The sequence below is a fragment of the Eucalyptus grandis genome, chromosome 4 (genome assembly GCF_016545825.1).
Source record: "Eucalyptus grandis isolate ANBG69807.140 chromosome 4, ASM1654582v1, whole genome shotgun sequence".
In the NCBI taxonomy this organism is placed as follows: Eukaryota; Viridiplantae; Streptophyta; class Magnoliopsida; order Myrtales; family Myrtaceae; genus Eucalyptus; species Eucalyptus grandis.
The window spans coordinates 18,005,871-18,017,965 of NC_052615.1; the positions used below are offsets into that span (position 1 = coordinate 18,005,871).

At 43.8% G+C, this 12,095-nt stretch overlaps 2 protein-coding genes and 1 non-coding gene across 3 annotated transcripts; all 3 read left to right on the top strand.

The window, feature by feature from the left end:
- Positions 1-598: 598 nt before the first annotated feature.
- LOC104441455 lies at positions 599-2,899 on the top strand. The gene is made up of 2 exons (XR_005550361.1): positions 599-911; positions 2,207-2,899. It is a non-coding gene; the product is annotated as an uncharacterized LOC104441455 (transcript).
- Positions 2,900-5,107: 2,208 nt separating this feature from the next.
- On the top strand, positions 5,108-9,516 carry LOC104428575 (fumarylacetoacetase). Its single transcript, XM_010041540.3, has 14 exons — positions 5,108-5,437; positions 5,883-5,961; positions 6,158-6,216; positions 6,299-6,423; positions 6,519-6,593; positions 6,890-6,965; positions 7,141-7,240; positions 7,321-7,380; positions 7,580-7,650; positions 7,750-7,812; positions 7,934-7,998; positions 8,774-8,870; positions 9,014-9,139; positions 9,300-9,516. The coding sequence occupies exons 1-14, from the start codon at positions 5,234-5,236 to the stop codon at positions 9,360-9,362; spliced, it is 1,263 nt and encodes a 420-aa protein (XP_010039842.2). The 5' UTR covers positions 5,108-5,233; the 3' UTR covers positions 9,363-9,516.
- Positions 9,517-9,978: 462 nt separating this feature from the next.
- Positions 9,979-10,736, top strand: LOC104428577 (BAG family molecular chaperone regulator 5, mitochondrial; the record flags this gene model as incomplete). The annotated part of the gene is made up of 1 exon (XM_039311575.1): positions 9,979-10,736. A coding segment is annotated over one exon (528 nt), but the record flags the coding sequence as incomplete, so codon positions are not given.
- Between the last annotated feature and the right edge of the window lie 1,359 nt (positions 10,737-12,095).

Consider the following 12,095-nt stretch of genomic DNA (forward strand, 5'->3'; position numbering starts at 1 on the left):
TGAGCACTTGTTTCCACACTAAAGATGGATGAGATAAATTTTTATGCGATTTTGGATCGGTGGTGAGATTAATCCATGTCGAACCCTTTGCTATTAGTCCAAACCCATGATACCCATGTCAAACTTGTCCTAATCTCAGGACAAGTTTTTCAAAAGGGGCAAAAAAGTTATTCTAATCATGACAAGTGAAAATTCGGAGCCTAATAAACCCTTTCGGTAAGAATCATTCAACTTTAAAAATCAGACACGGATGCTTTTAATAAGCCACCGCATATTAACACGAAATAAATGGCAACACTACCCGAATAACCAACCGTTTCCAAGATCAAACATGAGGACAACTTAATAAGACAGATTGCACTCGGCGAAGTAACGATTATTGAATTTCAGTGTTGGGAAAATCCGCTGGAAATTTCCGCAAGATAAGAGGCGACGGCCCTCTCGGCCACAGGCGAGGCTGGCCAATGGCGGGAAGCGCTCCTCGCTTGAAGCGCACCATAAACGCAGCTTCGTTGGCATTGGAGGCGAGCGGGGGTGGGGCCCAGCTGTCCGCGCCAACTACCTTTCAAGAACGTCGCAGACGGCCTTCCCCACAGGGGAAAGTGCCCCGAAGCTCGCTTTAATTACGACCGCCATCGCCCGTTGCTTTTTAACTCCCGAGAGAGAGAGAGAGAGAGAGAGATTTTTTCTGTTCTTCTTGCTTCTGGGTTAAGCGACAGAGGCCAATCGGAACGGCGATGGCGGCGAGGGTGGCGGCGGTATCGGCGGCGGTTCTCGTCCTGGTCAGCCTCAACGCGGGGTGGGTGGGAGCTCAGGTGCACCACGTGGTCGGCGGCGACCGCGGCTGGGACCCTCGAGCGGCGTCGGGTCCTGGTCCGCCGGCAGGGTCTTCAGGGTCGGAGACAAGCTCTGTACGTAACACTCTCAACAACCCTGTCTTCTCCCTTCCTCCCTCCTCCTCTTACTTTTTCCAGAAGCGCGCTCGCAAATATTCACGTGCTAAAGCATTAAATCAAAGTCGCTTGTTTCCATTTCGTCCGTTCCTCCTTAGCAGCGTACTTTCTAGGCTCATTGTGCCGAAAGTAGGATGTGGGTATTACGTGGGAGGTTTAGTTAGCAACAAAGATTGTGTCTTTTTTCTGATTTAACGAGAAGAACGCTAGCAGGTTCAGATGCATCGTCTGCAACTGCCGACTGCTTGTCCCTGGATGTTTTGCTCTGTGTTCTGGCTCTCCGGCCTTCAGGGTCGGAGACAAGCTCTCTTTGTAACACCCTCAAGCCTCTCTTCTCCTCCCTCCTCCTCCCCCTTTTACTTTTTCCAGAATCCGGAAGAGAAAAGAGATAAACAGAGAGCCCAAAATATTCCAAACGTTTCAAAAGCAGTCACGATCGCGGCGCGCTTGTTCACGTGCTGGCATTTCGTCCGTTCCTCTCTATCCTATTCTGCTTGACTTTCTGGTTCATTGTGCCGAAAGTAAGATGTGGGTATTCCGTGGGAGGTTTAGTTAGCAACAAATATCATGTCTTTTTCTGAGCTAACAAGAAGAACACCAGCAGGTTCACACACATCACCTGCTACTGCAGACGGCTTATCCATGAATGTTTTGCTCTGTGTTCGGCTCTCCGGTCTTCAGGGTCGGAGGCAAGCTCTGTACGTAACCCCCGCAAGCCTCTCTTCTCTCCCTCCTTCTCCTTTTACTTTTTCCAGAATCCAGAAGAGAAAAAGAGTTAAACGGAGAGCCCAAAGCCTCCAAACGTTTCAAAAGCGGTCACGATCACGGCGCGCTTGTTCACGTGCTGGCATTTCGTCCTTCCTCTTCCTATTCTGCTTGACTTTCTGGCTCATTGTGCCGAAAGTAGGATGTGGGTATTCCGTGGGAGGTTTAACAAGTATCATGTCTTTTTCTGAGTTAACAAGAAGAACACCGGCAGGTTTAGACACATCATCGGCAACTGCAGACCGCTTACCCATGGATGTTCTGCTCTGTTTTCTGACTCTCCTGGGAATGAACAGTAATTCATATTTTATAAAAAGAAAGATACATTATCACATTCCCTCGACTATTCAATTACTTTTTATCTCGTCAAGCTACTGAAATTAAGACGCTACGGGGTTCTTGGAGTTTGGGCTCCCTTTTCTTTATTGCGACTGACGATAAACAGGGGAAAGAAAAGAGATGAAAGGGGGTGTTGTCTGCTTGGGCAGGGTTCGCCTACTCGGCAGCGCAGGAGCGCATCGTGGAGCTGACGAGCAGGGCCGAGTACGAGTCGTGCGACGTGCGCAACCCGATCCGGATGTACACCGACGGCCTCGACGGCATCCCGCTGGAGGATCGCGGCGCACGCTACTTCGCGAGCAGCCGGGAGGAGAGCTGCAAGCTCGGCCTCAAGCTCCACGTGGAGGTCCAGCCGAGTGGGGCCCCCGACGCCACCAAGGTGGCCACCTCCGAGGCGGCCGTGCTCGCGGCCGACGCGCCCGCGACGCCGTCCGCCGCATCGGCCGGTCGCGGCGGCTGGCTCGCCGCGGTCGTGGCCGCCGGACTGGGGCTCTTTGTTGTAGGGCTATTTTAGTATGCTCGGAAGGATGTATAGGCCCGGCCCAAAATATGTAATCGTCTGGGCCGAATCATGTAAGGCCAAGCCTATCGATTTGGGCCCCTTTTTTTTTTTGGGGTTTTAAGCTTGTGAAGGTCTTTAGGACAATTGCTGTTTCTCTTCTGTTCTCATTTCCTTTTTCCGTGGAATGATGTAGTGTTTTGTATTAGCAGAAGTACCTTAGTATAGATTTATCCAATTCAATTTACAACTTTGTCTGCAAATCTTGCGCTGAGGGATGGGAAACTTTGTCTTGTTTCAAGTATATCATATCAATGAATAACACGTAAATCCATTTCGAACACAGGAGTTCCATCACTTATGGAAATCTTGTCATGATGGTATATTATGTAGATCTTGTATGTACTCAAATATTGTGTCCAAGGTCTGATTTTTTTTTTTTTTTTTTAAAGAAAAGAACATGGCAACATTCTTGTCAAGCAAATGAGGGAGACCAGTCTCCTTGTCTCCTCTGTAGAGTTTGTATGCAACCTTCTTAGCTACTCTTGCTAACGTGGCGAAGTTATCGTCCTCGGACGGCTATTGCCTATTGCGGGTCGATTGATTCTCGAGCGAGATTGACTGAAAGTAGTAAGATTGGTTGTACAACATTCCTTGAAGCTACTGCCAAACTCTACTTCCACACATGATAATCTTTTGCGTTACCAATTACCTTTTTAAATTTATTGTACTCTATTATTGTATGGGAGAATGATTTCAAGATAGGCGAGTAGTGGAACCTAACCCGTTAAATGTACTCTTTTTCTATTCAGTTTTTATTTTTATTTTTTCGTAATTATCCTATCGTATACATTATTTTTGCAAAAGCTATTAATTTGGACACTAAGATGGCCTTACTTGTTATTTTTTTTTCTTTTTTATTTGTAAAAGTTCTCGATAAATAGACTTGTAGGGTTTTGTTTTGAATTGGTTCAAAACCACTGGAAATCGAACCGATCATACTAATTTCCAATTTCTTTTACTTGAAAATGAATTGGTTCCCATGTGAATCAATAGTAAGGCTAATTTAATTAAGTTTCTAAGTCAAATCGATTTAACCGTTCGCCTCTAATTAAAACTATTTTTATAAGCTGTCTTGATTATCTCATTCCACACTCAATCACCACATATGCCCGACTGGATACTAACCCTATAGTCATTATTCTAAATCGTGTCACAATTAAGAGAATGCCAAACAACCTTCGCATTAAAAATCATCGAAGCTGACCCGCTCGGGCCGACCTATCCTTCGCTGTCGGGCTAAGAGGAGGGCGGCGTTTTGTCCCTATTCCCGGTGCTTGCAATCCATTTCGTGGCTCCCAGAAGACCCGTGATCCCTCAGCTCCATCGCGTCGAACGGTTCGGCGGCCAAACCGAAGAAGACGACCCAAAGCGGACCGGTTTGACCAGCAACTGAGCTGATGGGGACAAGACCGGGGAGCGGCCGTGTCACACTTTCGTCACCCGCTCCAACGATCATCCGCTAAATCCGCGGGACCCACCTAGTCACGCCAATCCTACGTTGTCTTAAAAATCCACAACAGCCCGTACATTAAATTAAAACGAATTTATAAAAAGATTCGAAATTTACGTTGGCTTAGAGGATGGTCCGTTGAAGGAGAGATGGCTGGAGCGGTCAGATCACCACGTGTGTCACATTCCGGCCGTTGATCCCAGCTACCTCACCGGTCCCCCTACTTCTCCCTATTACTTTTTAACCTCCTCCCTATAGAAAACCCAATTACAGTACGGCTAGAACCTAATCTATGAAAAAGTTTTCCTTTTGAGAACTGCGGTATAATCAATAGCCGGCGACTTAAACCCGATGCGATATTAGCGTTGAGGGAAGTATTTAAGTTTCGCAAATACAATCACAGTGATTCGAACCTCCCTCCTATTAGAAGAGGGGGGACGCCCGAACTAACGCGTCCACAGTGGTATGGGGTTAATCTATGAAAAAGTTCATATCACAAAAAAAAAAAATCATTAATTAATGTCTCCACGTCACATTTACTTTGAATTCATTTTCGTATCACATGAAATCTTGCATTGGTATATCCACGATAAATCCATCTTAGAATAATTTTTGTATAATAAGAAATCTTAAACTAATATGCTCACGACAAATTTATCAAAATAGAAGCAAAATTAGAGATTTCAACATATTTTCTATTGGTGAAGAAATTTTAGGGCAAAATTATTAGATTTGCCAATCTTAGATTATTTTCTTCATATTACACTTCCCCAAAGCGGTGTTGTTTAGAAGAGCCATTTATGTCAAATTTCCACATCGATTTCACATTACATCCCAATATATCATTCGAGTTATTTACCACGTGTGTTTCCATCAATTTAGAAATTTTGGAAAATGAACATTAACCTGATACGCGTCGGTTTGTGATTCGTTGGGGTGATAAAATTTGTCATATTATTATTTTGCATATTAAAAGAATTTTGCAGGCCGATATTAATGTACCGCTTTAGATTGCTCCATAAAAGAAAGTGACTCTAATTCCGTTGCTTATATCACTTCTCCTCCTTCCCTCACTCTCCCACCACTCCCAAAAATACTCTCCGCCATAACCACCGCCGCGGCCGCCTTCCGTCGGAGCTCCGGCGACACCGTGCGCCCCTCTCGATGGCCCTCAAGTCTTTCATCGACGTCGGCCCCGCCTCCCACTTCCCGATCCAGAACCTCCCGTTCGGCGTCTTCCGGCCGGACGGCGGCTCGCCGGCCCGGCCCGGCGTCGCGATCGGAGACCGAGTCCTGGACCTCTCCGCCGTCGCCTCCGCCGGCCTCTTCGCTGGCCCGGCCCTCGCCGGGTCCGACTGCTTCCACCAGGTTCGGGGTTTTCCCGCGAGCCTGTCTCGCGCCTCGTTTGCTTCCCGCGGGAACTGCTGCGAGTCTTCAGACAATTCTGCTTTTTTTGCTTCTGATTGTTTAGCGGGACTGTGATTACTCCTTGGCGTGCTGTTTTTCTGTTTAAAATTTGAATTTTGTAGCTTTTTTGACTTGCTGAAGAATCGGAAATGCTCTGTTTCCGGATGATTTTTCTGCTCATGAAGCCAATGCGAAGCTTATCCCTTCGTAGTGATCGATAATTAGTTGGTCAATTGCGTGGAATTTTCCGAAGTCTTCGTTTTCTGAAGGTTTTAGGCGTATTCTGTGGGCTTGCTTGTCCTGTTACTAAATAAGAACTCTGGGGATCTCTTTATGTTGGGTGAACTGAATTTGGAAAAGGGTAGTAGAAGTTGAATGATTGATCTTGGCCTGCTTTTGTTGCCAGCCCAACCTTAATAAGTTCTTGGCATTGGGGCGGCCTGCATGGAGGGAAGCTCGGGCCACGTTGCAAAAGATACTGTCATGTATGTCATCTACATTTGGTGGAGTGCACTTTCTAATGGGTCATCCCCATAAAGGCGGAAAACCTCAGGAAGGAACTTGTTTAATTTCCAGTAGATTATATATGTGCCTATGGTGCCCCAAGAAGGGAGCTCCTGGCACCCCTTGAGGCATGTTGTTTGTTTCGTACGAAATGATGAAATTTTAAATTTTACTCAGCGACTGAACCTGTGCTGCGTGACAACGCTGAGTTGAGGAAAAAATCACTTTTCCCCATGGTGAGACATGCTTTCAGCTAGAATTCATTTTTGTATTGACAGATTACAATGTCTCTGATGAAGTTTATATTTGAATTTTCAGGACAAGGTGGAGATGGTTCTTCCTATTGCCATTGGTGACTACACGGACTTCTTTTCATCGATGCATCATGCAAAGAACTGTGGGACCATGTTTCGCGGGCCACAGAATCCAATTCCTCAGAATTGGTATGTTCATTCGATTGGAAAGGTTCTCTCTCTTTTCATTCCCAATTCAGCCTCAGAAAAGTAGTAAAACAATGCTTCTATTTGCCGGTTTTCAGGTTCCATCTTCCCATTGCTTATCATGGACGGGCATCATCCATTGTTATATCTGGAACAAACATCTTTCGACCAAGGTACTTAAGTGATTAGTCATGGTTCTCTCTGCCTATTCACAGGAGAAAAGACAGCAAAAGTATGGTGTGTGTTGAATTCACACCTCTGGGCCGTAAAATGAACCATCTTTATTCGAGTGTAATTCCACATACCAGGACTCTTTCCTAGATAATTGGGGCCTGCTGGTTCTGCACCTAGTGTCTTTTACATAAGAATCTATTGGAATGTCAATTTGATACCTCAGTTGCATTGTTGGAGCTCCCATTGTTTATGATTAGATTCACCACATCTTTATGCATTTCCCTCTCCATCACAGAGGTCAAGGTTATCCGAGCGGTGACTCTCCGCCTTATTTTGGACCTTCCTTGAAGCTAGACTTTGAGCTAGAAATGGTAAGTTTCATTCTATGAATATTAGAACTGTCATTTCTTGCCAATGGTTATATAAATTGAAGAAACAAATGTAATAGCTTATGGCTTAATCCAATAAAATGATTTACCGTGTACCCAAGTATTTTAGCACATAATTGCACCTCTTATCCTCTGTCTCTGTCGTTTTTGATGGCAGGCTGCTGTAGTTGGTCCTGGAAATGAATTGGGGAAGCCTATTGATGTTAACAATGCTGCTGATCACATATTTGGACTTGTGTTAATGAATGATTGGAGTGGTATGTGCAACTTCTTCATGTTTTTATGTATTTCCAGTTATTGTATTTGTGTTTTATTTAGAAGAAGTTTGGTTTTGCAGCTAGAGACATTCAAGCTTGGGAATATGTGCCTCTTGGGCCTTTTCTTGGAAAAAGTTTCGGTAAATGATCTGTATTTTCAGATGCTAACATTTCATTTTGTAATTAAAAGCAATGGCTAAGCTGCACACTACAGTCGCCGAAATTGTACTTGTGCCAAAATTTGACAGTAATATGTGAAGGTCATATTATATGTGTGGAGATGGCATGAAAGGGCGGATATTAAACCTAGTCTTTGGTTTTTGTTGTAAATGTTTCTAGGTACCACAATATCCCCTTGGATTGTGACCCTAGAAGCTCTAGAAGCTTTTGCATGCGAGGCACCCAAACAGGTAAAAACATTCCTTATTTCTTCAGTAAGTTCTCTATTCTGGCATCAAACTTTGCTGGTCTTGGGCAGTATGCTGCATTATATCCTTTGTGATTTTCAGGAGCCAAAGCCATTGCCGTATCTGGCGGAAAAAGTATCCAATAATTATGACATATCTTTGGAGGTGATACCCTAACACCATTCCTATCTGCCAGTAATAACTTGTATTAATTGTTCTACATCTTCCATACTGGGCGGTCTGATGCATTCCTGTGTTCAATGGAAACTTTTATTACTGCTAACAGGTTCAGATCAAACCTGCTGGACAAAAAGATTCCTGTACTGTCACGAAGAGTAATTTCAAGAACTTGTAAGTCATCTCAAGTTTCAGCTGGTGAAAAATAATGCTCTGAGAATTTTTGGACACTGTTTAATAGGGTTATAACGGTTCTAGCAGCTACCCCTAAGCATTTTATTATCATTCCATGTTCATCAGCTGCGATGCCACCGGTTCCTTGAAAAGCGGTGCTATCAATTCAAAATAATAAATCTTCCACTTTAAAAAATTGTATGAGGGACTGACAAACTGGACAGTGTCAAAATATTTGATTAGCATGCCTTATTTCTTTCTATGCATGTTATCGGCAGAATCATATAGCCTGACCCTCTTTCCTTTATTTCCTTGCACTTCTCTTTAGACACCCTCTTTAAACTTTATTTTTCCTTCTTCCTCAAGAGAAATGGCTTTCCTTCTTATAGACTCTTGACTCTTGCATATGGAGCGCATGGACTTCATTGCTCAATTTTCAGCTGAATTGAATGAGTGTGGAATTTATTGCTCGAATTAATGACACCCTAACGAACCTAGTAAGCTAGGCATTACCCTAAAGAACCTAGTAAGCTTGTCGTAACATGACGGAATTTCTACAAATTAGTACCCTATGAAGAAAGTATCCCAAGTTTTATGTGCAATTTTCGGTGCTGTGTTTGTGTGAGCTCATCTATCTTGAATTACGTACCAGGTGTTTAGAAAATTGTAACAGTGAGCTTTTAATGTTTACGATGGCAAGTATAATGCTCTGTGTGAATTTATTCTGTATATCCTTATCTGCCTCCATAATTCATGATTTCCTTATGTCGTACAGATATTGGACAGTGACGCAACAAGTTGCACACCATACAATCAATGGCTGCAACTTAAGGCCAGGCGATATCCTTGGGACAGGAACAATTAGTGGACCGGTATTGTTTTATTTATCTATATATCTTTCTAGAACTTCCGTTTAGTGTCAAACCCATTGCTTCGAGTCTTATTCAGTCGAATTATAGCGTACCCGGAATGTGTGTTAAACAATTCTCTGTTTTTGGTCTACTAATTTGTGTAGGAACCAGAATCTCTGGGATGCTTGCTGGAGCTGACTTGGAATGGACAGAAACCCCTGTCACTGAATGGGACACCGCGCAAATTTCTTGAAGATGGAGATGAAGTAACCATTACTGGCCTTTGCAAAGTAAGCTTCTCAACTTCTTTTTTCCTTTGGTTTTCAATTTCAAAGATAACATTGTTTTTTAATTTTCGGCTCGAAACTGCTTCTGAAATTTAAGATGACATATTGATAGTCTTGCTGCCGGGTTAGTCTGTCAACGTTCTAATTTCTGATCCCCGTGCAGGGAGATGGATACACCGTCGGATTTGGGACATGCTCTGGAAAGGTTGTTCCGGCACCTCAGTGAGTCTATCAGCAGCGGCGATAGAGGGCATTGTTGTTCTTGTTAGTACTAGAGTGAGAGTCCCTTATGGAGTCACTGAACTGTCCAGCTGCATCCTATTTGTGGAACTCCAATAATGTACACTTTGGTTAATAAAAAAGTGCTTTCTCTCTCTCTCTCTCTCTCTCTCTCTCTCTCTCGCATTGGATTGTCATACAGACTGAAGCTTGAGTGTCAATCAATTGGCTTGGATGGAGGTTCTGGGACTTCGTTGCCTTTTCGAACTAAATCCTAATACAGTGAATTCTCTAACAATGGGGTTTGGCATGTATTATACAAATTTGTGGGTAGAGAAAAAGCAGATGGGCCCACGTGAGCTGAATAGCATGCATGGCCCACTAGCCCACAAGAAGGACGAAAATGGTCCGTTGCCAACGGGACGGTCCGCTCTCAAATCTTCTTCCCATTATGCGCCAAAAAGCATTCAAGAAAGCAACTCACTCCCTCACTTTCCTCTCTCTGTCTCCCTGTCTGTCTCTCCCCCCGTCTCTGCCATGAAATCAGCTCGCAAGCTCAGCTTCTCCTCCTCCGCCGCCTCGCCCACCGCCACCGCCACCGTCACCGTCACCTCCCCAGATGAGCAATTCATCCCCCTCCGCCGCCCAACATCACCCTCCACCTCCAACCCAACCAAGCCCATTCCCGGGCCGCCACCAAGATCCAGTCCGCCTACCGCGCCCACCTGATCCGCACCCTCTACAAGACCATCTCCACCGTCGACTCCGCCGCCGACCGCCTCCAGCGCCGGATCCAGCGGCAGGACACCGTCGACGCCCTCCGGGGCAGCCCCCTCGAGAGGGCGAGGATAGATGAGGAGCTGATGAGGCTGCTGCTGAGGCTGGACTCGGTGCCCGGCGGGATCGATCCGGCGTTGAGGGAGGGGAGGAGGAAGGTGAGCCGCCGGATCGTGGGGCTGCAGGAGATCGTCGACGGGGTGTGCTGCGGCGGGGGGACGGCGGCGGAGGGTGGCGGCGACGACAATTGGTGGGGGTGGTGCGAGAGGGTGGAGGAGGAGGTGTGTAGGGAGAGAGGAGGGGAGGAGCTGGAGAGGTACTGCGCCAACTACTTGGGGTTTCGTTGCTTGGAGAGATTTCTTCACGAACCCTGAGTTTCGCCGCTCTTGTTCTTCCTCTTACAATATCACTTTTTCTGCGCCAACTATTATTATTTTTTTTTATGGTTTGTGACTCGTGGCAATAGATCTATACACTCGTGTTCTTATCCGTTCTCGAACCTTGTAGGTTCTTCTATTTTGTCTTCAAGTTTGTAAACTATTCAATCAACGTATATTCAGAAGTTAGAACTATGTTCAAGAAAAGAGCATAGCGTAACCAGCAATTTTCTTTCTTTTCTCTTTTTGAAACTTTGAATTTAGCCGAAGTCTAATGGCTGATTTAAGTCCATTGGATCTTGAGAATCATGTGCTAGACATTATGTAGTTGCTACGTAGCTCAAGGGGTGTATTCAATTTGAGTCGAGTTGATATATAGTGCAATGTCCGAGCTTGGGTCGAGTCGAATCACATGGTCAGTGAGTGCCATCGAGTGTAGAAACCTTTGAACTAGATAAATGGAAGTCGTGCAACTAAATAAAAAGAAGATATGTAGTGAGTCGCGAATTATATCAAAGAGGGGGTTGATTTTAATTGGGTAAAGAGTAGTGTATTTGTTGCTTTAAAGTACCTAATTAATTGTTGAATTTGATGAGCTATATTCGACCATCGTCCAGAAACGTATGAGCTTTTGTCAATTCTTAGCTACCCATGCACGAATATTTAATTTTACTTCAGTTTAGGCACCTAGTTTTTCTTTTAGGCACCTTGTTAGGGATTAAGAAAAGTACAAAAAAAAGTTCTAAACCTATTATATTTATGCTAATCTAATCTTAAAATTTCCAATTATGCTAATTTAGTTATAAATCTTTTATAATTTCCCAATTGAGTCATTTCTATCGATTTTGACTAGAAATTATTAACGTGGACGTTGACAATTCTATATAGTATAACCAGAGTTGATATGCACAAAATTGATAACTTAAAAAAAAAAAAAACATTTGAATTTTTTATTAGTTGGCGACAATCGTGGCCCTTGCCTCGAGCCATTATGGCCCCACCAACTCCGGGAGGCTAGAATTGGCAAGGGCGAGGCTAAGGCTAGGGTGACAACCCTCGCCTAGTGGTCAGAGGGTCGTTGGCCAAAATAAAAGGGAAAAAAAGAAAAAAAAAGAAAAAAAAAAAGTATTATTAAAAAATATCTACATTAGTGCTAACCATGTTATGTAGAGTGGTTGGCATTAACTTCAGTGATTTCGATTATAATTGATTGGATAGACTCAATTGGTAAATTAATAAATTAAATTGACAAAATTTTAAAAAATTTTAGCACTAAATTAACACATGCCATTGCAATAGGATTATTATTTTTTTTTAAAATACTTTTCCGTTAGTTATTCATTGTATCCGAAGGACCTAGCTTTCTACAAACAGCTGATAGCCAACCCAGTCTCACCACCAAACAGAAGTTATTATCAAGTGTTATCACATATGGACTGGATAATTGTAGGCCTGCTTGTTTGTCATAATTACAAGCAATTTTCTAATTTTCCCATCAAAATTTACAATATTATTTGGATTTTTTTAAATGTGATTGGAAGTACATGGATCCCTAAAATTAAGTATAAACTAGTGGCAAAATTGAA

What these genes read in the sequence shown, in the direction of transcription:
- LOC104428575 (XM_010041540.3), top strand. Translation starts at nt 5,234, where the DNA reads ATGGCCCTCAAGTCTTTCATCGACGTCGGCCCCGCCTCCCACTTCCCG. An exon ending in CATGCGAGGCACCCAAACAG is followed by an intron (nt 7,651 to 7,749) that starts GTAAAAACATTC and finishes TGTGATTTTCAG; the next exon opens with GAGCCAAAGCCATTGCCGTA. An exon ending in AAGAGTAATTTCAAGAACTT is followed by an intron (nt 7,999 to 8,773) that starts GTAAGTCATCTC and finishes TATGTCGTACAG; the next exon opens with ATATTGGACAGTGACGCAAC.